The sequence below is a fragment of the Lissotriton helveticus genome, chromosome 3_2 (assembly GCF_964261635.1).
Source record: "Lissotriton helveticus chromosome 3_2, aLisHel1.1, whole genome shotgun sequence".
Lineage (NCBI taxonomy): Eukaryota > Metazoa > Chordata > Amphibia > Caudata > Salamandridae > Lissotriton > Lissotriton helveticus.
In genome coordinates this window covers 30,307,355-30,330,890 of record NC_136062.1, presented here as the reverse complement: position 1 = coordinate 30,330,890, position 23,536 = coordinate 30,307,355, and the positions used below count along the sequence as shown (strand labels likewise).

At 43.1% G+C, this 23,536-nt stretch overlaps 1 protein-coding gene across 1 annotated transcript in view; it reads right to left on the bottom strand.

Annotated features, from left to right (window-relative positions):
- The window catches only part of LOC144826440 (nicotinamide riboside kinase 2-like), a 58,394-nt gene that overhangs the window by 25,869 nt on the left and 8,989 nt on the right, over nucleotides 1-23,536 (bottom strand). Inside the window, exons 2-5 of the mRNA XM_078684767.1 lie at nucleotides 20,189-20,279; nucleotides 19,550-19,595; nucleotides 19,279-19,459; nucleotides 4,314-4,385 (exon numbers count right to left, since the gene is read on the bottom strand). Coding sequence (XP_078540893.1) covers nucleotides 4,314-4,385; nucleotides 19,279-19,459; nucleotides 19,550-19,595; nucleotides 20,189-20,279 — 390 coding nt within the window. The remainder of the gene's footprint in view (nucleotides 1-4,313; nucleotides 4,386-19,278; nucleotides 19,460-19,549; nucleotides 19,596-20,188; nucleotides 20,280-23,536) is intronic.

Genomic DNA, 23,536 nt, shown 5'->3' with positions numbered 1-23,536 from the left:
TGGAGTGGGGTAGATTGGAGTAGGGTAGATGGGAGTGGAGTGGGGTATACTGGATGGGTTGATGTGAAGTGGGATAGAATTGGAATGGGGTAGAGTGGAGTGGGGCTGATTGGAGTAGAGTGAGTGAGGTAGTTTGGGGTACAGTGAGATAGAATGGCATTGAATGTAGTGAAGTGGGGTAGATTGGGGCTGACTGGAGTGGGGTAGTTTGGGGTAGAGTGGGGTAGTTTCGAGTGGGGTAGTTTTGAATAGTGTGGAATGGAGTGTGGGAGACTGGAGTACACTAGAGTGGGGTTGATTGTAGTGGAGTGGAGGTGGGAAGACTGGAGTGGATTTGAGTTGAATGACCTGGGGTAGATTGGGGTCAGTTGGAGTGGAGTAGAATGGAGTGGAGCAGACTGGAGTGAAATAGGGTAGATTGGAGTAAAATGGATTGGGGTAGATTGGCATGGCGTGGAGTGTGGTGGGGTAGAGTAGGATGGGGTAGATTAGGGTGGTGTGGAATAGGTTGGTATGGAGCGTGATAGATCGGAGTGGGGTTGATTGGGGTGAAGAGTAGTGGGGTAGATTATGATAGTTGAGTAGGGTAGAGTAGGGTGGGATAGACTGGAGTGGAATGGATTAGATTTTTAGTGGATTAGGCTAGAGTGATGTGGGGTAGATCGGAGTGGGTAGAGTGGGGTAGAGTGGGGTAGATTGTAATGCAGTAGATTGGGGTGGTGTGGGGTAGATTGGAGTGGGAAGGCTGTGATGGAGTGGGGTAGATTGGAGTGGAGTGGGGTAGGTTGAAGTGGGGTACACTGGGATATATTGGAGTGGAGTGGAGTTGGGTAGATAGGAGTGAAGTACATGTGAATGGATGGAGTGGAGACTGGAATGGGTAGAGTGGGGTGGGGTAGTTTGAAGTGTAAAGGGGTAGACTGGAGTGGAATGGGGTAGATTGGAGTGTAGTATGGTAGACTGGAGTGGAGTGTGGTAGATTGGAGTTGAGTGGGGTAGCCTCAGTGAACTGGGTAGACGGGGTTGGAGTGGGGTAGAATAGAGTGGAATGGGAAAAATCAGGGGTTAATTTGAGTGGATGGAGTAGGGTCGATTGGAGTGGAGAGGGGTAGATTGGGATAGATGGAGTGGGGTGGGGTAGATTGGTGTGAAAGAGTAGACTGTATTGGAGTGGGGTAGATAGGAGTGGAGTGGGGTAGACTGGAATGGAGTTGGGACTGGGTAGATTAGAGTAGAGTGGAGTGGAGTGGAGTGGGGTGGATTGGGGCAGGCCGGCTCTAGGGTGGTGCTATTGCTGCCACCGCACCCGGCACTGACTTCTGCGGGCGCTGCGTTGTTAAGTATACATTGGTTTAAAAGCACCTGCTGCAGCGTTCCCTGCCTCCAGCAATTTTCAAGCAACAATCGAAATGTCAAGATAACTCTGGTGATTAATGGACCTGCTGGAGAGCGCTGCGTTTTGTCTAGTGGAAGTTTTGACTCATCATAAACAAGCCCAGAGGGTTAATATGCTTGCTGCAAAGCATGTGTACCACGCAAATCACAGAAATGCATAGAATGTAAATAGTTCAGTGGGTTACAGCTATTGAAGAGATCCTTCTCTTACTTACAAATTATAAATTAAAATCCTAATATAGAACGGTGAGCTGTTAACTGTCATCAAAGCGCTGTTTGAAAACTGCAGGTTAGAGCATTATGATTTTTCCCCAAGTGTTCATTATCCTAATGTTGCAAAAAGGGTTTAATTGGGTAGAAATCAATTCTTATTAGTAAAGACAATCCCCAACCATGGTGGTACGTTTTAAATTCTTAGTTTTTGCTTCTCCAGATCAAGCACTCTTAAACTATACTGCCTACAAGTAGTATCATGCCATCTGACTTATATATCTTGTAGACTTCTTTTATGTAACATTTCCCATTCAATGATTTACACATGTGTGATTCATTGTCTCTGTAACGTTTGTGTGATGTAAACTGCAGTGAGGCCATACACTGGTAGGAGTAGCAATATAAAACAAAAGAAAAGCATGTGACAGAGAGTGGTTATGGGGACTTGAGGGGCACTGATAAAGGGTGGTGGTGAGGGAATGCATGGAGAAGGAGGTCATTGGGGGGGGGGGGGGTGCCAACAACAATAGATGCACAGGGTGCCACTAGCGCTAAAGCGGGCTCTGGGGTAGGGTGGAGAGGAGTGGATTGGAGTAAATTGCAGTGGAGTGGGGTAGAGTGAAATGGAGTGTGGTAGATTGGAGTGGAGTGGTGTAGTTTGGAGTGGTATGGAGTAGAGTGGAGTTGTGTAGCTTGGGGTAGGTTGGAATGGAGTGGGTTAGACTCGAGTGGTGTGGGGTAGATTGGAGTGGAGTAGGGCTCAAACGGCCTTCACTGTTTACAGTATCCCTTGCAGCAACTGCGCTTGTGCACTGTTAGGAAAGACCTAAAAAAGGAGCTTTGGTGAAATAAAATATTTGCCTAACATCACACAATCTAAGCGGGGAAGCCATGATTTATCGATACTATCTGGTTTCCCTTTGTAGAAATCAGCCGCTAAATGAGTATCTATTTGTCCTAACTTTTTTATGTTACAGCTTTATTTTTACCTCTTTATGCATTTTTCTATATAGCGAGAGCTAGACTCATCGGTATTACAGAGCTTTACTTGACAACCAGTCACATTCATTTTTACAGGCATGTAGGGATTCAAGTGATTTGCCCAGTACCACAGGATGCTGAGCCGACACCAAGATGCAAACCTGCTTCTCTAGTTTTAAAGTCTGCAGCTCTGGCTGTAACGCCGCATTCTGGGAAGAGGGAGAGCAGCAGGCAGAAGCCACTTGAAAGCTCGACTCGTTATGGGCTTGAGGTTCCAGCAGGACATTGAGCAGAGCCAAGGCAGGCTGCAGGGTCGAGCCTGGCTCGTGCTTGCAGCGGCTCGACAACCTCTTAGAATAACTGCCCAGAAGTTACTGACTGCAAAAGTGAAGCAAGCAGGCGGGGAAAAAGGTAAGGCAGGTGCGGAAGTAAGGGTGTAACGCAGGACCCTGGTGGAGGGCAACCCTTCATGGGAGGACCCCATTCAGCCCAATGCCAATGAATATTTTTGAGATATGGGAGACTCAATGGGCCTTCATTACTTTCTGCAGGGGCGGGGCATCATCCGCTCCTGAGTGGAAGAGAAGGATGTGGAGTGAGGGCGGAAGGAAACTTTGGGGAGAGTACGAGTCCCAACGAGACGAGGATGCAAGAAGCCATTTGAGGTGAGCACTGGGGTTCATATTGTTTCTGCTCCATGCATATGCATCACCTGCCTCACAGTAGGCTCGAATTATAAGAAAAGTAAATAAACTCCTGTGTGTATAAAACAGACAGATATTTGTGCAAACACAAAGTCTTTGCTAATGTGGATGTGCACTTTGACGTTTTTTCCATCGCAGGGGAAATATTTTCCCTGTTTCGAAACCTCTTCGCAACGACGCTGAAAATGTTTATTAAAGATCCTCAATTTAATGCAGAAAATAAAGAAGTACAACAAATGAAATGCCATTCGGTATTTTTATGCGAACCATTCACCCTCTAAAAACAAAAGAAATGAAATATACAAGGTGGTTGCACAGTTGTACACATTTCCCCCCAGTCCCTCCCGGCCCGCGCGCACTCTCTCTCCTCACTCTCACGTCACTGTTTACAGCACACAGACGTGGCATGCCAGGAAACCGGAAGTTACCTTCGGCATTTGCATTGGTAAAGCATGAGAATGACGCAGCTAACCTAACATGGGGGCTGCAGGCCCACGCACACGCACTCAGAACTACTGATACTCGTTAGTTCAGAAATACATCTTTTGTAAAAGCTGCAGTGCAGTGTTTATTGGCCACATACGCTGCACATTATGAAACCTCTATTAGTTAATGCACTGCAGAGATCTGTGTCTGTAACCAGAGAGCCTGATAGGGAAAATGAAGAATGGAGGGGAAAAAAACTCCACATCAGGGCCAGTAGCACAGGTATTATTTTTTTCCTAAATAAAAAAGTTTGAAAATTGGGGGCTTTAGCATGGCACTAGCTCAGCAAACCTTCTGTGCTGTGAAGGTACCGCCAATACGCTGGCAAAAATCTCCAAATAGGTGGACCAGCAACTATCCACCAGAGTGTAACAGGTCCACCTGGTTCTTTTGTGGTGAAATCTCAAGAGATAAATGGTCACATATTGTGATGTATTATGATATGTAAAATTAGCCAAAAAAGCAGTAACATTTCTCCACCCCTCTTCCTGCAAAAAATTAACAAAACTTTTAAAATCTCAATCCAAAACTTACCTTCTCCTCAATTTACAAACGTCGTATGGAATGGAAAGAAAGTACCGTTGGTGGAACAAATCAATCAGTGGTCTGAAAAGTAATAGATTTATATATTTTAATGATAATCTAACACTCGCCCAATTACACAACTAAATTAAACATGGCAAGGAAAAAAGTACACTATTAAGACAGTTTCAACATGCAAATACTTCGTTATTATGCAGCCACGGCCAGTCCATATGGATGGGGGGCCACTCCCCCCCAATATCCCTCCTCTAACAAGTAGAGTGCCTTTCATGCTGAGGAACAGTCAGCCGGACACTCTTCTAGTTCAAGTCAGGCAGCCATAAGCTAGAAATGCTCTAAATGCACAGGCGTCTGTCTGCCTGAGCTGAACTGTGCCAGGCCGAGGATTTCACAGTCCTGGGGCAGAACACCTCATCCTGGCAAAAGTACCTCAAGGTCCTCCTCTTGTGACGAGGAGGACCGTCGCTGATTGCCTTGGACCTGGCTGCTTCGGTTTTAAGCCAAAAATGCCCAGGGCCCAGTGAGTGCCAATCAGTGAGACGTCATCACCGAGGGAGGTGGGGGGTCAGCAGTCTCACTGACCCCATCTCACTCGGTGTTGACTGCTATCTTCACTCCTGGGCTGACCTAAGGGTAGTCCAGGAGGGAAGGCAGCAGTTCAAACCCTCCTGGGACCTCCAATGCTTCACTTCCCTAGAGCTACAGGAAAGGTGCATTTGATGTGTTTGAGGTTTGATGCGTGCATGTATGAGTGTCATGAATGGGCGTGTGTGTGTGTGCAAGTGTGTAAATTATGGGTGTGAGTATGTATGTGTACTTGTGTGGCCCCCAGGCTCCCTCCCTGCTAAAAGTACCGGCTGCCACTCTATTATGACTATCAATACAAGTTATGTAATACATACTCACATGTCCTTTTGCCAACATTTATATGTACTCACACTTTAGTAATTATATGTTGCTCTGTTTGCATCCTGTTCCTCCTTACTATCTGGTTGGAAATTGTCTATTGCCACAGACAGAGACAGAAAAAATCTACCACAATATAGTGTTTATTTTAAATGTTTTATTGGGCTATATGGCCTTCAGCATGCACAGGTCCCCCGCTTCTTACTTGTGCATCACCAATTGTTCACATTCTGTTCCTGCTTAAGTGCATAAGTGAGGGTATCCTAGTGCTGAGCAGTTGTGAGTCAAGCCAAACCTAGGGCCAAGTGAATTTACTCGAAAAGCCAGCTCTTCCGCTTCTTGCTGAATTCATGAAGCGATGAGGAGGCTCTTATGTGTAGCAGCAGGTCATTCTACGCTTTAGGAGTGAGACAGGTAAAGGGGTCAACTTCTCCAGTATTTCACTTTTAGGAGGCAATGGCAGCTTTTTCAGAATAACATTTTGAAAATAAAGTTGACTCTCTCTGTAATTCTGTTTACAACAGGCTTCAAACAGTGAAGCAGTTGCAGTGAACAGTTCTCAGGCTCTGACTCACAAATAACCTGCATTTCAACCTTCTGAAAGTTCCATCTGATGTGATTCTGCCCTTCTCTGCTAGTGCTGAGCTGAAGAAGCTGTATCAAGCTAAAATAAAAAGGGTCAGTACCGCAGACCATCACTTGACAGAAGCTTTCACACCCAGGTGAGCAAGGTCTGGTAAAGAGCACAGAACCCTGGCTGCCAAAGACTATTCAGACATGGCTGTGGATGGCCGCTATTCTGAGTTCCTCAACTGTTTGTTCCAGACTGGTACTCTGTGGCAGCACGCATGTAATGGCTCGAAGGACTGCTGAGACTTCTGCTTTGCCATGAAAACATGAATGCATAAGAATAGAACTCTGCAACAGCATCTACCTCTGCACTTAAATCACTTTGAGATCAGACGAGCCTAACTTACAGAAAATGGCAGCTAATCAGCACAGCGAGTCCCTTCAAGGATGCACTTCAGAGTGGGATCTTCTAAAAGGCCCCCCTTCCCAGGTCCCTCTGCCACTTCATCAATGTTAGGGTGGGGGGCGAGGGGGTAGACGCAAAACACACTTCACCCCTTTCCACCATTGCTAGATTGGAAAGCCTTGTGCCTGATAAATTAGTATATGCATACCGCTGCTGTGCGCTGCTATGTGCTGCTATGAAAAACTCTACTAGGAGTCAGGACAAAAGCAAATGGGGTAGGTCCTGCTAGTTCCGGAGTGACGAGTACATCAACACTCTTCAGGCTACTCCAGATGCAGTTATCTCTTTCATCACTTACTCAGCAGATAAAGGAACCCTTGCAACGTCGTTTATTGATCTCTCAGCGATTCGGCATACCTTAACAAACTGGACAAATTCCCTCAGTAGAACACGCACGTGAAATGAGGCCGCGAACCTCTGGTCTCCTGTGACAATGATCTTAGTTAGGAGATGGTCTTTTATGAGCCTTTTGGTAGCAATCGCCTTTGACAGCAGAAGTAATACATTTCATACCTTGACTTCTGAAGAACCATCCAAAGTCTTAACAAGGAAAAGGCGGTCCTCTGGGCGGTGAACGCCCAAAATATAGAATCCAAAATATAAACATGCCAGAATATCGACTCCAAAATATAGATAGGACAGAATATCGAATCACCAAAATATGGTTAGTCAAAATATCGAAATTGGGGTAGGAAATATCGATTTCCATAATTTCGCATTTAAAATATCGATTTCCATAATATCACATATTTTTTAGTGTTATGTATGGTAGTATATGTGTTAAAATTATGTACTATTTTTATAATGTATGTTTAATTTTTTTAAGTAATGAATGTTATGTAATTTAATTTTTGTGTGATTAAATTCCGGAGCGGGTTGTGGGTTTATAGGGGAATAGGGTGGGAAGTCATTTAATTATAGTAAATTAAATATGACTTGTTATTTATATGTATTGATAATTAATTGATTGATAATTAATTATTAATTATTACTGGAAATTAATTTTTATTAATTGGTAATTCATTTTTATTAATTGATTCATTGATAATTATGTTAATTGTATTATTTATTATTTGGAGCGGGTAGTGGGTTTATAGGGGAATAGGATGGGAAGTCATTTAATTGTAATGAAGTAAATATTTATTTTTATTTATATGTATTGATAATTAATTGATAATTAATTATTAATTGGTAATTAATTTTTAATAATTGGTAATTACTTGTTTTAATTGGTAATGAATTTTTATTAATTGGTAATTATTTCTAATGAATTTTTTATTGGTATTGATAATTAATTTAATCTTATTTTAATATTAAATCCTTACTTTCCCTACTGTTGCACTCTCTGGAGTGGGAATAGTAATTTTTACCCTCCCACTATCCAACGTTTTCCCTACAGTTGCACTCACTGGAGTGGGAACAGTAATTTTTACCCTCTCACTATCCAACAAAATCTCTAAAAAAATTTACGGGACATTTATTATTTTTACATTTTAAGCTTTTTTACATTATTTTAAGTATGTTTTATTTAATTGTTTTTAATATTTAATTACTTTTATATTATTTTTAATACATTTAAAAAATTCAATATTTTAGTGAACTATATTTTAACAATCTGAGGGGCATATCAGCAAGAACCTCGTTAAAATTATCGCCGTTTTAGCAGCAGAAAACTGCCACTAAAACGGCGATAATGGGCTTGTTAATATGCGTTATAGAATTCCAATAGAAGCCCAGGTTAGATGTGCAGGACATCTAACCTGGGCTGCTATTGGAATTCTGTAACGCATATTAGCAAGCCCATTCTCGCCGTACTGCCGCTAAAACGGCGATAATTTTAACGAGGGTCTTGCTAATATGCCCCTATATTTTGGATTTGATATTTTAGTACCTACCTGTTTGTAGATAGGGATTCTATATTCTGTACTTCGATATTTTGGAATCAATATTTTGGAAATTCTGTATTATGTCCCTCGATATTTAGTCACTGAACCCCTCTGGGCAGCTGCTACTTTCATTGCAAAAACAGCGACAAGTTCACTGTTTTCGAGTATTGCAAACTGTGCCATGTATTAGCTTAAAAAACAACGTTTAATCTGGATATTTTAAAAACATTTTATTTGGAGAGAATCAGCTTCTTCTTCAGACTTCTGAACGTTTGTCAGCTACGGTTGGATTATCTTTTGCATCAAGGTGGTCAAAGTCCACTGTGACAAAATAAATATTTTTCCTGCATTTCTAAGTGATATAAAATATGAAGGGTAAGCGTCTTAATTCTCATGACACCAGTGCAAAAGCAGTGCCAGTGGATTTTCTATTACAAGCACCAACTGGAAATCTGTAGTGCAACATGTGATACACCTAGTGGCTTTTGTAAACATTTTCTTCATGTACCTTCATAGTGATTTCTATCTCCCATGTTTGCAACCTCCACAAATTAAATGGCCGCCAAGCACATGCCATGACTGATCAGCTGATAACACATGAATGGGGAATTGGGTCACTGTGCTCATGATCCTCTAAAACTTTTAAAGTGACAGCTTTCTTTTTGAGAATCTCCCTATGGTTCTGCTTGTCTCTGCACGCTTCTGCTGTTCAGTGTTAACTAAACACAGCAGGGACTCACCAAGAATTAAATCGCCCCAACTCTCCCAAAAGGGCATCAAGCTAGGTGTACAATTTATATAAAGAGAAGCATAAACTAGAGGAAGCACTGCTGGCAGCCACAGGACAGCCGAGGCTTTATGAACGAACATGTAATAAAGGTTAACACAGAGAAGTTCCAATAGATTCTCACTATTGCTCTTCTGAGACCTCACTGGAAAGTTGTCATCAACACTGCAACCACGAAGTTTCCAGATTGTAGGGTTAGGAAAGCTTAACTACCTATTTGCTTTATGCCAGCCATTACTTTAGTGTTTAATATCCCCCTAAACAAGAGCATCAACCTTTTTTACAAAATGTATATACACTGAAAATACAGGAAATCATTTAAAACACATAACAAACGTGACATGATGATTGTTTGAGGAGAAGTACCGTTTCAAGGGAAAGTTTAAGGTAAAACCCTACATGTGCTGGGCGTGGTGATAAAGTACTGTGATAAAGTACACTACATGATTATACCTACTAGCAATAAATAATTATTCACATATGGCTCAATTGGTGGTCTAAGTTAATTAAAAACAGTTTGAGAACTGTGATCCTGCGTGCAGTGGGAGTTGGGGTGAGAAGTGTGGGGGCTGGGTCAAAGGCGTGGCTGAAAAATCAAAATATTCTTTAGCTTTTTTCGGCCTTTTACCTTCAAGTCTCTATATCTTATATTAGGTTGGGCTTAAATCAAAAATGAATGCGAGTCAAGTTGAGAAGTGCAAATCGTAGATTATGAAAGCTCTTTTAGTTAATGCACTGCAGAGGTCTGTATGTGTAACCAGAGAGCCAAAAAGCTGAATCCTGGTTGGTGCAGTGGAGAATAGTGACTTCTGTATGTTTAGTGCTACGAGGTCCCAGTCTGTGACAGAAGCACAGTGAATATTTACATTTTATACTGTACACAGAATAAGATAGGCTGCTGTTACATGCGGGAGGCAAGATGGCGTCCACGCTGGACGCGTGAGCGAGCCGCTCCTGCCGGACCTCGCAGAGCATGTTACCGACGGAGTGAAGAGCAGAGTAAATGGGGTCGACTGAAAGCTGATTGAAAGCTGAAAAGTTACTTATTGCCTACCCGATCGGGCGGACCGGGAAAAAGACCGGGAAAAGACTGTCGGTGTTTGCTGTAAGGCAGAACGCTGTAGCCTGGAACCGGATGCTGCTGCTTCGAGTAGCCGCAATCTCAGAAGCCTGGAGCATGCTGAGGAGCCGGTGGGCGTTTCTACTGAGGCGGTTCACCTGGCTCACCTGGGACACAGCCTGCCGCTGTGCATCGAGCGGTGGAGGAGTTGGAGACGCCTCACGGCAGCAGGTGTTTTAGAGGAGAATGGCACCGAAAGGACGGAGAGGGCCCGCACAGGGGAATGCAGCTGACCCGCAGGAAGGAGCTGAGGGGTCGAAGGAAGCACCTCTACCAAGTGAGGCGACAGAGGTTGGGTCGGGGTCAGCTGCAGCACGAACTAAGGAGGGGGCCACGGCGAGTGTTAGGAAAAAAATCCCAGAGCTGTTTTCGGCTATGAAAGTTAAAGGGGCTGAAAAACAAAATCAGCAGAACCAAAAAGCCGAGGCTTTACCATCAAGCAACGGGGGTCTGGAGGCTGTGGCAGAGGACGCACAGGGGAGCGTGCCCTCCAAAACTGTTGCTGCTTCAGAATCAGCACCTAATATGAATGGTCTAACTGAAATCGAAATCCTTGAGGAAAATGAGGAAAACTCGGCTACAGCGACAAATTTGGTGAATAATGAGAATAGTCAAGAGGCGGCAATAGTGGCTGGTGATGAGACGGATTCTGCTGACTTTTATTCGTTATCTGAACGATCAATGTCCTCCTCAGAAGATCTTGCAGAACAGTATGCCATGCGCATGAGTATGGAGGATGGCAGGATGGAGGATGGAAGTAATCACAGCAGCTTGGATGCGGATTTGGAGGAGCTGGAAGGGTCAGAGCTCCGGACTGTGCGTAGGCTTCAACTAACCGCGAACGACAATAATAGTGCGGTCAATGAGGTGTGGGAGGAAAATACAGGCGCCGCTGGCGCAGCAGCCTCAGATTCTGAGTGGGAGGATATACACAGAGATGAGACACGAGAAGACAGTACGAGAGTTCAAAATTCTTGTAGGAAACTACAGAACTCTGTGAGGCGTTTGGTTAAGTCACACTCAGAGTTTTTGGCGAGGGCGAATGAAGCAGAAACACACATCTTGACCTTAGAAGATGAGCTAGCGCATCAAAAGAAAGCGATTGAACTACATGTGGCCACTAAGGAGGACATCAACTGGAAACTTGTGGATATAGAAAATCGCTCCCGCAGAAATAACTTAAGGTTTTTGCAGATACCTGAAGGGAAAGAGAGGACGGACACTTGAGGGTTCATAGTTCAACTTTTTAAAAAAGCAATGCCTGAAGCCACAAAATGGGACTGGGACCGGAAGGTAGAGCGGGCTCACAGATTTCCATTTAAAATTAATCAACGTGACCAAAAGCCAAGAGCCATCTTAGTGGCTTTTAACAGTTTTCTAGCTCGCGAGGAAATATTTCTGAAGGCTCAACTGGATAAAAAAGGTAGTGGTCTTGACTGTGAATTTTTTGTGCGGCCCAATTTATGTAAACAATCTGTTGAAATACGATGGCAGCTTCGGCAGTTAATATCCGATTTTCAAACTAAAGGGGTGCAGGCATATTTGATGTTTCCGGCCAAATTAAAAGTAATTCATAGGGAGCACATTCAATTCTTTACGACTGCCAGTGCTGCCAAAGAATTCTTGGGGTCATTATAATGCATGTGAGGTACAAGATACAGGGGCATTGAGGTCGACAAGTGTGATGATAGCTATTTCTTCTTTGCTCTTAGCTTTTTACCCGGAAGAAGCGGGTGTTAGTGTGGTGAAGGGATGATGGGTTGATGTCCCACGGGCAAAGGCAGAGGGTTGGGGGCAAGCTCGCATCAAGATGACCATAAGTCCTAAAGCCTCTATAAAGGGAGAAGGGAGGGGGAGGAGGGGTGGGTCTGGGGGTTCGGACTGGGGGGTGGAGGGGGGCACTTCGGTGTGGGGTAAAAATTGCATCGTAGAGTGCAAGATTGAAGGGAGGCAGCTAACGTCATGCACAGTTTATGGAGCTAACTTGGACGACCCGGTAGCACTGAATGAAATAAATTTAGAATTAGCTACTTTCCCGCAACCAGTAGTGGCATGTGGGGATATGAATATAAATTTAATGAATAGTGCAATACAGGACGGTTTTGATCAATATACAGGCCGGAAACCTAGAGTATATAAAGCACTTGTTAACTTATTAAAAGACCAAGGCTTAGTGGATGTATGGGGGCGGCTTAGGGGGCAAGATAGTGGGTTTACATTTTACTCGCATCCTCACAAGAAGCTGGTTAGATTAGATTATTTTTTTGCACCGGAGGCTCTACTGGGTGGGGCTACAATAAAAACGTACCCTAGGATTACATCTGACCATTCCCCCATAGTGCTGGAATTACAGGGTGGTGTGAACAGCCCTAAGTGTTTTAACTTTACGTATGACCGAAAGCTGGGTTTGAATAAGGAATATAAGGTGCACATGGACAGTTGGATTCAGTCTTTTTTTAGTTACAACAAGGGGACCGCCAACGTTTGTACAGTATGGGACACATTTAAAGCGGGATTCCGCGGGGAATGCATGAGTTTTTCATTCTGGCAGCAAAAGACACTCAAAAAAGAGCTTGCTATGCTATTTGAGCAGCTAGTAGAGGCAGAGACCTTATTAACGAGGGAAGTAGTTAGTGGTCGGAAAGAGCTATGTGAGTTAGAGAACATGGTGGCTAAGGACAGGGCTAATGTTCTTGGGTTTTGGAGCACTGAGATTTCCAGAAAGTTCTTAACATCTAAAATGCAAAGTCATGAGTTTGGGGAGAAGGCTTGCGGTTCGATTGCGGATGAAGGAGTCAGCTAGGAATATTCAAGCAATGAGGGATAGCGAGGGGGTATCACACTTGGAACCGCAGCAGATTCTTAATATATTTCAGAAGTTTTACTCTGAATTGTATACCCAGCAAGGTGGGGATGGTGCGGGTTCGGACTGGTACGAAATGCTGGAAGTGGGGTTGAAGGTACTCGAACCTATGCTAGTAAGTGATTTGGATTCTCCTATTACGATGTCTGAACTGGAAGTGGCAGTAAATAGTTTGGCAATTGGTAAGGCGGCAGGCCCTGACAGAATTCCCGGGGAAGTATACAGACAGTTTTTTAATAATATTAAGGAAGAACTGTTAAGTGTAATGCAGATGGCCCAGCTGGGAAACCCTCCTAGTACTTGGTCGGACGCTACTATTGCGGTATTCTGCAAGAAAGGCAAATCCCCTGATTTGGTGGGATCCTATCGGCCTATATCCTTATTAAATGCCGATAATACAATTTATTCAAAGATTCTGGCCATCCGCTTATATGAAGTTATCGCATCTTTAGTATCTCAGCAACAGCATGGTTTTATACCTAAAAGAGGTACGGTAGACCACATAAATAAAGTCATTACTTTATTTGATACCGCTGCTGTGAAGAATAAAGAATTAGCGCTTATTCTACTTGACGCGGAAAAAGCGTTTGACCGGGTGCACTGGGGCTATATGTGGAGACTCATGGCCAAAATGGGATTCGGTCAGAAATTTATCGTATCAGTACAATCCCTTTATTCTTCACCCAATGCTAGGATATCTGTTATGGGACTACTCTCGGATTCTTTTAATAATTCTCCAGGGACCCGCCAAGCCTGCCCTTGCTCCCCTTTATTATTTGCCCTGTATATTAATTCTTTTATAGAACAATTAACCCGGAACATACTTATCCCTCCGTATCATGTTTTTGATTATTTCTTTTCCGTTTTCGCGTATGCGGATGCTATCGCTGTTGCAACAGTTAATCCGGGAACAGCCATTGTAGAGATTGAGAGGCTTGCTAAGGAGTTTGGATCTGTAACAGGGTACACACTCAACGCATCAAAGACCCAGATCTTGTGTTCAGAAGCCTTAGCATGGAAAGATGATAGGGTGGTTAAAGAAGCTACTTATTTGGGGATAGTGATCAAAGTTAATATGACGGAACTGGTTGATGCTAATTGGGACGACTTGGTTGCTAAAATTAAGACGTCTCTTGATAGGTGGGAACGATTGTATTTTACCATTATTGGTCAGACTAACATTATTAAAATGAATGTCCTACCTAAGGTTTTATACCTGTTTAGGTCAATACCTTTAGAATTCCCCAAACACAGGATACAGGCCCTGCAATCCTTATGTGGCAAATTCATCTGGAGTCCTGGAAAGCCAAGGCGGGCGATGAAGTATATGACGCTACCATTAGAGAGGGTGGTTCCGGATTTTTTTCTTTATTATGTGACTTGCTTTTTATTGAAAATGAGGGTATTGCTCACAGGGGAGAGAGCCGTTGATACTCCCAGCACTCCCTCTATTTTTGAAATTGTACTAGGTTCATATGCGAAGCAGAGTTTATTTATTGAAGTAGACGGAAGCTATTATAAACGCACGCGCTTCAAGGTTTTGCTGGGCGCATATAAGTTTTGGAGATGGCTCGCTAGAACAATGTACATATAGAAAATATCGTATTATACACCTTTTAAAGCATCTAGGATATTGCCTGCGATATTCTTAGACGGAATGTCACAGAACTGGCAGAGGAAAGGGGTGAGGTGGATGGGGGATATCTGTTTGGATGAGGGCACGTGTAAATCATTTGATGAGTTAAGGGGGCAGTTTTTTCCCCTAGAACTTATTTTTTTAAATTTCTGCAAATACGGGATTTTTTTCTAGACGGAAGTTAACTCTGCAAATCAACAAAGTAGTAGAAGGGGTTAATAAACAGGTTAAAATAGGTTTTTTGTATCAGATATTGTTAAGGGAAAAAACATATGATCTTGAAAAAGTAAGGGCAAAGTGGGTTAATACTCTAGGAGATCCAGAAATAGTGGTGGAAGATCTACTTACGTTGTCAAAAGATGTATTAATGTCTGCGAATCTAAAAGCCCAATTTTTTAAGACGGTGTTCGATTTATACTACACACCTGAACGCATGGCCAAGTGGGGGGAGGGATATGATGGCAAATGCTTTCGATGTAAGGCTGATCACGCAGCTAGTGTTCATATTTTTTTCTCTTGCCCTAGGCTTCATTGTTTTATAGGAGGAATTGAAAAGTTTATTACATCAGTTATTAATATCCCTCTAATTATTACACCTGCTATGATGCTTTTGGAGAAAATACCCATAAATAGTTCCTTGGAGAGTCTATACCCACATCGCTATTTTTTTTTTTCTATGACAGTGGCACGATTATGTATAGCTAGTGAGTGGCTTCAGGAAAAGCCGCCTGACTATCAACAATGGCAAGCAAAAATGTATAGCTTATATAAATTGGAGTGGGGGCTCTTCTCAATTAGTGGCTCAAGGAGAAAAAAGAAGCTGGGTATGAAAATCTGGGGTTCTTTTCTTGATTACTACGAAGATTGAGAATGGACATAAGAATGAACTGTATTTGTTAATAATGGAATTATATGTGTTATCGATGGAGCTATGTATTATAATGATATAACTATTTGTATCAGGCTGTCTAATTAGCTATTGTGTACACTGCTCATATACTACCATGTAAAGGAACTTCTTTTTGGGCTTTAACTCTTATGCTGTATTACTGTGTTGCTGTGAACATACAAATAAAAAAATATTAAAAAAAGAATAAGATAGGCTGCTGCAAAATGCGAAAAAATGTTTAAGATAAAAATAGGACTTCCAAAATATGGATTTTAGAAATACCTAGACTGTAAATAGTGCTATTTTCTTTTATAATTTTCCTTTAGAAGAACACACTTCACAGCTCACCATTAACTCCCTTGTAATACCACTCAAAAAGAATAAACCTGTGTTATCAGAATGCTTCAAGTGATCGTGTTAATTAAAGCCTATCTTGGTACCCTTTACATTTACGGATTAATCAGTTTCACAAATTTACATTTCTTCCAGGCAACCTGGCAAGGTGGTTTGTTTAGCTGCCTGCCCTGCCCCTCTCCCGGTTTCACAGCACAGGAGACTCCCTGCTTCACAGTTACACTTGAGCATTTCAACTCGTGGAATTAACCATCCAGGATGGGTGTATTTTTACAAAAAGTAAGAGAATTGTTTTTTCTTCAATTACAAACGTATGGGCACTTTGTGCCCCTCAGATCCCGCCCACTTTGATCACTGACCTCTAATAATTTACATGTCGTTTCGCCACGCTACCTATGTTCTTGTAATGCCTCCTCAGTCCTTCTCCACCAACCCACCGAAAAATTTCAACAAATTACAACTTATAAATAATCATGCTATTTGAATAGATCAAAAGTCTGTGAACTGAGAACCACAACATCCCTCCCCCTGTAGGTGCTCCACTGGCTGCCCATCGAAAAATAGAAGGTATTCCTGGCTTCCTCAAACTCACCACGGTTAGATCATCCATCAAAAGTAACCATCCCAAAATTCGGACAAACACTGACTAGGGAGCAACCATCTGAAAGGACTTGCACCAGACCATGGGAGCCCGAGAGGCCGTAACATCCTGAAGAAGATTCTTAACATATCTCTCTTTAAGAGGTGTTACAGCTGTTAATGATCGCTTGAGACTGATCGCTATTCAGCTCCTCCAGCAAGTGCACGCTGTAGACTGATATGTTACTTTAGGTTGTATTTTTGGAAGCAAGCCTATTAGGAGGCACACCCTTTCAAGATGCATCACCTTACACCATGCGTGTGAATAGGTGGCCTTCGTCAGTAGTAGTGCTGAATAAGTGCTGCATAAGTATCACTAGAGTTATGTTTGAAGTTTGGCAATCAAGAAATAAATTGTGAGACTAACTAACCTGCACCCCTAACGTACATTCAGCATGGTCTTGGGATATAAAAACTCCATGCTGGGCTGTTGACCTGTGGCCATTTTCTATATGTGATCCTGCTTGTGGTTTGCAGTTGGAGTCAATACTGCAGAACTCATCCTCTGTACACATCACCAGTTATCACTCCTGCAGGGCTGACACATGCTACTTGGGGTAGTCTCAAATGAAGGTCCGACCTCTGTTACAACGGCATGCATGTATCACTACATCTGTCATCCTATTTCACCCCTTGGGCACGGTTATTGCAAGGCTGATTTTTCATTTCTATGGTTATAAATACTTGTGGAGAAAAACATACTAGTAAAACCTGTTCTGGGTAAACTTCAACTGGTGAATTTCAGTGTTATTACCATACTTATCTAGGCCTAACCGGTGCTGTGCTCGGCAGGGGTTTGCTGCTGGCATGACCACATACTAGGCCCTGCGCCCAACGTTTGCAGGTTCCCAGCCACCTGCCATGCACAGCCTTTGGTTGTGAACAGCATGGCCAGGCCCTAAAACCAACACCACACAGATGGATAAGACCCCATTTTTGCAGTTCCCCAAGGCCAATCCCTTTTTTTATTTTCAAAGAAGCACTCCTCCTCAATGCCACGCAGCCAGATCAACGCCCAACCACAGTCCAAAAACAGAATTCATCACTGCCACAGACAACATCTGCATGATCCTTGACACAAGAGACAATGGCAGCCCTCATTCTCGTGGACCTCTCTGAAGCATTTGACATGGTCTCACACACCATCGTCGTCAGGCGCATGCATGAGATTGCCGTCAAAGAACCAGCTCTCTGCTAAATCTGCTCCTTCTTAACGGATAGAACACAAGTTAAGTTGTCAGCCTGGCACCTTACTCCTCAGAAGCTCACAAACTCACCTAAGGAGTGCCTCAAGGCTCATTGCTCTGCCGCTCCAACCTCCACAATGCATACATACCCTCTGGCCAACTTCATCCGCACAAATAACATCAACATCCTCTCCTACGCAGATGACATGCAACTCATACTCTCCCTCTTGGAAAAGACTCCCATCACAAGAAAGTTCATCACCTGCACGATGGAAGTCGCTAACAAGATGAAAGCCAACTGTCTCAAGTGCAATACCGATAAGATAGAAATAGTGAACTTTGGCAAGAACACCTCACCATGGGACTCCAACTGATAGTCGGCCAAACTCGGACCCACACCCAGAAACCAATGCCAGGAACCTCAGAATAATAATCAACAGCAATCTGGACATGGCCACATAGGTCAACGCCTTTGCTGCATTTTGCTTCCACACCCTGAAGATGCTGAGGAAGATCTGCGTTTAGCTCTCAAGCAACACCAGAAAAACTGTCACTCACGCCCTAGTCACCAGCAAATAGACAACGGGAACACCACCTACGCCAGGATCACCAAGCAACTCACTAGAAGACTGCAGCCCATGAATAACTCGGCAGCCAGACTAATCCTCAACCTACCACACAGAACTACACTGGTTCCTGAGGCACTAACACACTCATATCAAACACCTCTCACACACATTTTAACCAGACACATCTGATCTGCAGGATTCCTACTCGCACACATCCCCTGCATTCACAGAACCAGGTCAGGAGGGCGGGAGTTCTCTAACATCGCTCCTAAGGCGTGGAAAGACACCACAGCCTCCTCTCTTCTTGACTTCCACAAGACGCTGAAGACCTGGCTGTTCACATAACTGACCTACCATAGACAGGGGTAAGCACAAACACCTGCTCAGCACACGGATACCCACGGTGGAGGATAGTGCACTCTACAAATACACAAAATATAGCTACCCATTTACAATCAAATACTGCGCAGGACAACTTCAACAAGAACATTACCTACTTTTCGAATCAAAGGCAGTTAAAGCTTTGAAAAAAGTCATAAGAATAAAGAAACAGATATTGTCTGCCAGCTTGTTTGATTATCCGACATACATCTACAAAGACACGTTACAGGACTGCTACTGCATACAGTATAAACTTCACTGTCTTGTCAAATATCCCAGCTTAAGGAATGTGGCATTTTGAAACCTATGTCAGCTGTTAGCTTTGAATTTAAAAATGTTTTGAAGTGAAATGAATACCGTGTAATTATCAACTGGACTGCAGGCCAGCAACCCAGGAGTTGTCAGCTCTTGGCTGACTCTCCACATGATCTTGGCCAGCTCGCTGAATAGGTTTTAACAGTCATTTTTAGAGGAGTCATGTGACCTCATGGATAGCCATGTCTAACGCCTAAGACGGAGGTAACTTTCTAGCCTGAGACACAGATACATACATTATGTGAGAGATAACATCTAATTTCTGCCTCACATAATGTATGTGTAACCAAAGATTGCTCTTCAATCCATTGTCAGAGACACATATAATAGGTCTAGTTCGCGCTATATAAAACTCTGCCAAAAAAAAAAAATACACTTTGTGTTTTACCTGTAGGTGTACAGGAGGAAGCCCTCGACAATAAGAATGTGGACCACCTCCTTCTTAGAGTCTTGGAGGAGATCAGCATCCGCTGTGTTGTTAATGCCATGCGAGCGCTCAAACTTGCTTGGGTCTTTTATCCAGGCTTCAATAGTGCTTACCATCGCCTCCATATCTAGTGCAGAAATAACTGGAAGCAAATAGACACACGAAGGATTAAGGCAACTCCAGACTCAGGTCTGTATTTGATAACCAGATTCAAAGTAGAAGGCCACCTTACCATCGTACTGCTTAAACCCATCTTCAAATGCTATCTGGTCCTGGGGCTGAAACAGTATTAAAAAAAATGATCATCAATTTCCAGGATTTTTGAGGTTTATGTTTCGTGATAGATAGAAATGATGATTTACGTTTTGAGAGCTCTGACACTGCAGCCATTTAGATGTTTCATAAGTAAGTGTAATTTCATACAAAGAGCATCAAACTAAATATATGAAAAAATTAAGTGTGCTGTGTTCTATCTTAGACAGGGCAGAACCAGTTTAGCAGTAGAAATTATAATGGGCAAGAGGCAGGGCTGTAGAAGAGAATTTGAATTTCACAGCAAATCTAAAGAAAGCGACTCAACCACGTATCTCTGGACTGCTGGGCAGTATCTCATCAATCGACACCCAAAACACTTAACCATGTGGACAGATATGGCTTTTTCTACTTACAAAAACATCTTTTTTTCTGGGAAAATGAACAGTGGAGTTGAAAATTAAGTCTTTTTCACTCCCTTAGAGTCTAAATATTGTTGATATTTAATAATGTTTCTATCTAGTTACCTAATCACAAAAGTGGAAATGCTTCACTGGCATGCAAAACATTATAAGCATTGTACAGTTATAGCATGCACAATTTTATCACAATAACTCACCTTAAAGAAGTCATCCTGGTGCACTACGCAACAGTTGGGTAAGTTGCTGATAAGTTTATTTGTAAGAGTGGTCTTCCCGCCGTTGGTAACCCTACAGGGAGAGATATATCAATTGTTTTTCAGGAGTCTACAACGTGTACCTATTTTGCCCACACTGGGGCACTATTGCCGTCGTTTTAGGATTAGTATTTTATCAGTGGTTTAATTCTCTACTGCGGGCGTTAACTGCTCTCAATAGCCCACCTCAAAATTAAGATTTTGAGGGCAATACATCTATTAGCATCCATTCCCCAATCTCATCAAACACCGACTGACAAATAGGCCAATTGTCCACATCTGCTGTATATTCCTGCTTCATGCTCTTAAAGAACTTAAAATGCAAGCAAACAACTGTTAGCAGCAACATTTTATACAATTCGATTGCTCGATCCATCCTCATCCATCCACACCATGGCTCTAGCCTGCCTCTGGTTTTGGAAACGAATTTTACTTTAAAAAAAACATGTATGCTCATGAATGTTTATGTTAGCGAGCCAATGACTGACTGCCCTTTGAATGCCTCACTTCTTTGCTGGCATGCAGCTTCGTTTTTACTTCATCTACCCCCAAAATAAGGAAAAAAAGGCAATACAGCTCTGAAGGCCTGATTAACAGAGATATTCTCACGCCCACTCTTAACTTAGGTGTATAAATTACTGCATTTATGAGTGCAATTTTGCTTTTAGTATTCACACCATGTAAATTTGCTCTTGTAAATTGATTCACTTGCACACAAAGGAATGCAAAAATAATGTAATTTTACATGTGAGTATATCTACTCAAAGAGGGAGGTTGTGGATCATTCTGAGTGGGAAGACCTACAACGGTAGGTGAGCACTCACTAACATTTACAGACACTAACACATTTTTCAGCCAGTTTCCAATGCCAAATATACAGGAGTGATGCACTTCCTGTACCCTGGCACCCAATAGCCGTTTTGAGTGGAAAGCAGCTGTGAGCTTGGCCTTAACAAAGGTTGACAGATGTGGAGGGACAGGGGTCTCATTGTCTTAAGCATTCTGGCATTACTGGACAACTGCATTGTGACAGAGAATAAAAAGCACAGACCCAAGCCATCACTTACACCCTTTTTAGTGTCCTTCAAGGATGAATTATTTAAGTGTGCAAGAATCTTTATTTTAATTTTTTTACTTATTTCATTAGTGACATCAGAAATGTATTCATAATACCCACCCCCTCCATCTGGAAGGAGCACTGTCAAAATAGCAAAGTACAATAAGAACCACCTAAAATTCTAAAAAACCCGTAAATACAGTGAGGATGCCAGCGTTGGACCAGAGCGGAGAGGGTGCCAGCCATTGCCTGCTATACTTTCCTACCATTTTCCATCCTCTTCTCTTCTTTGCCCAGTCTAGTACACTTTACTAGTTGGGATCTTCATGCTCCTTTTGGAGTCGAGTATGTGCTGAGTAGGAGAGGCACACAGTGGTAGAAAGAAGGGCAATGTGAATTCCCCTTCCATTTTTTCCTGAAAAGGCTGCTTTAATGTCTCACAGGCCACAAGGACTTACACCCAGCATTGTTTTCTAAGGGGTTTGCATAACCCTGCAATTTGAGTGCTTTACTAAACGGAATTAGAGAAACAAATATATTGCAGCCTCCACACATTCACAGAAGCAGTCCTTTCCAGGCCTAATAAATGTCCCTGTCCTGAATTTGACTGCAGCATGGAGCCCAGAAGTAGGTGAGTACTAACCACCAGGTGTCCCCTCATTTGTTCCCTTAACCTTGTTATCTCGAGGATTATTCCTAAATAGTGAGAACTTGGGGAAGCCAATACGCTCTACAGGAGCCTCACAAGACCTTATGGGGTCCCCAACAGGACCCACTATTGCCTTATTCATCAACGCACAAATCAGATTTCTGTGTCCTGGATGCCTTGTAGTGCAGCACCAGAAGATGGAGTCTAGACGAAGAGTGATATGAGTTTAAGAATTCTTTCCGATAACCAAAAGGGGACAGAAACCCAGGTACCAAAATGTCCCAAGTACTTACCCCCGATATTTCATCCACAAGGCATGGACGCCAAGGATGGCGCTTTGCCTATATCTCACTTTGATATATCGCAACATCAGGATTGGACCAGTTTAAGTTCAAGTAAAGGTTTATTGAATAAATAAAAATTATAGTAAAAACAATACTTTGTACAAACAATCATTTACCAATACATAAAGACAAGAGAGAATATTTAAGAGTGCTAGTGATATACAATAACCGCTGAGGTAATTGTGAACCTTTGAACATATTCATATTATTTTCTAAGTTATACTTTTATTGCCTCAGTAGTTTTTGTATATCACTAGCACTCTTAAATATTATCTCTTGTCTTTATGCATTGGTAAAGGATTGGACCAGTTTGGTCGATCAAGAAAGGCATTACCTGGCCAGAGACATGAGAATGGATCACAGGAGTGTGGGCCTCAGAGCAACTACCCAGGGATGGTTTCTGCATGTGAGCGTTGGGGCATTGCCTCACTCATATTTTGCCCCCCTGTGACCTATGTTTTATGTGCATAAATACCAATAAACTAATAAACTTGTACTCAAAATGCCACATCTGCATTTATTTACTTTCCCACGGCAGGCAGCCGACAGCCTTCAGTCGCGGGCGTCAGTGGTGGGCGGGGTTTAATTTTGATAGATACCACACACTAGAGCAAGCAAGCGCAGGGCAGCCAGGCCCAAAGTGGCATGCCGGGATGGCCGGCTACCTTTCTCCAGCCAGCCAGACATGCGCACTAGAGGCCTCTCTTCACCTACATATTAGAGACTGGGGGTTGATCAATGCTGCAACCCACGGTCTCCTAATGAGCGGTGAGTTTCACGGATGAAGCTAGTCCTGTTGCTGCTCTCGTGCTGTGCAACAGCATGGGAGCAGCGTCGGGATTGACTGCCAGGCACGTGCTAGGCCAGCCCTAGGCCCATGGTGTTGGCAGCATGGCACAGCAGATGTGGGGGGCTCTGCACTCGATCATGACCAGTCACTGTAATGGTTTATAGTAAGGCCATGCAGTGATTGGCCATTTCTGCCGTTGTCGGGCAGGGCTGCTCAGCCAGTGCCTCTCCCCCTCTTCGTGAGCCAAAAATTACAAGGGTGTGAGGGTGAGACTTTTGCTTTGGCCAGGCTCAAGTCACGTCGCTAGCATTCTTGTCCTGACTCCAAGTCTTGTTGTGTGACTGTGTCACAAAAGCGTAGATCCGATCGATACGCGACAACCCTTTATGGAGTGGTGTCCATGTCTCTAGTCTGTGAGTCATTTAAGTGAGCTGGGTGCAGGCCCTGAGAA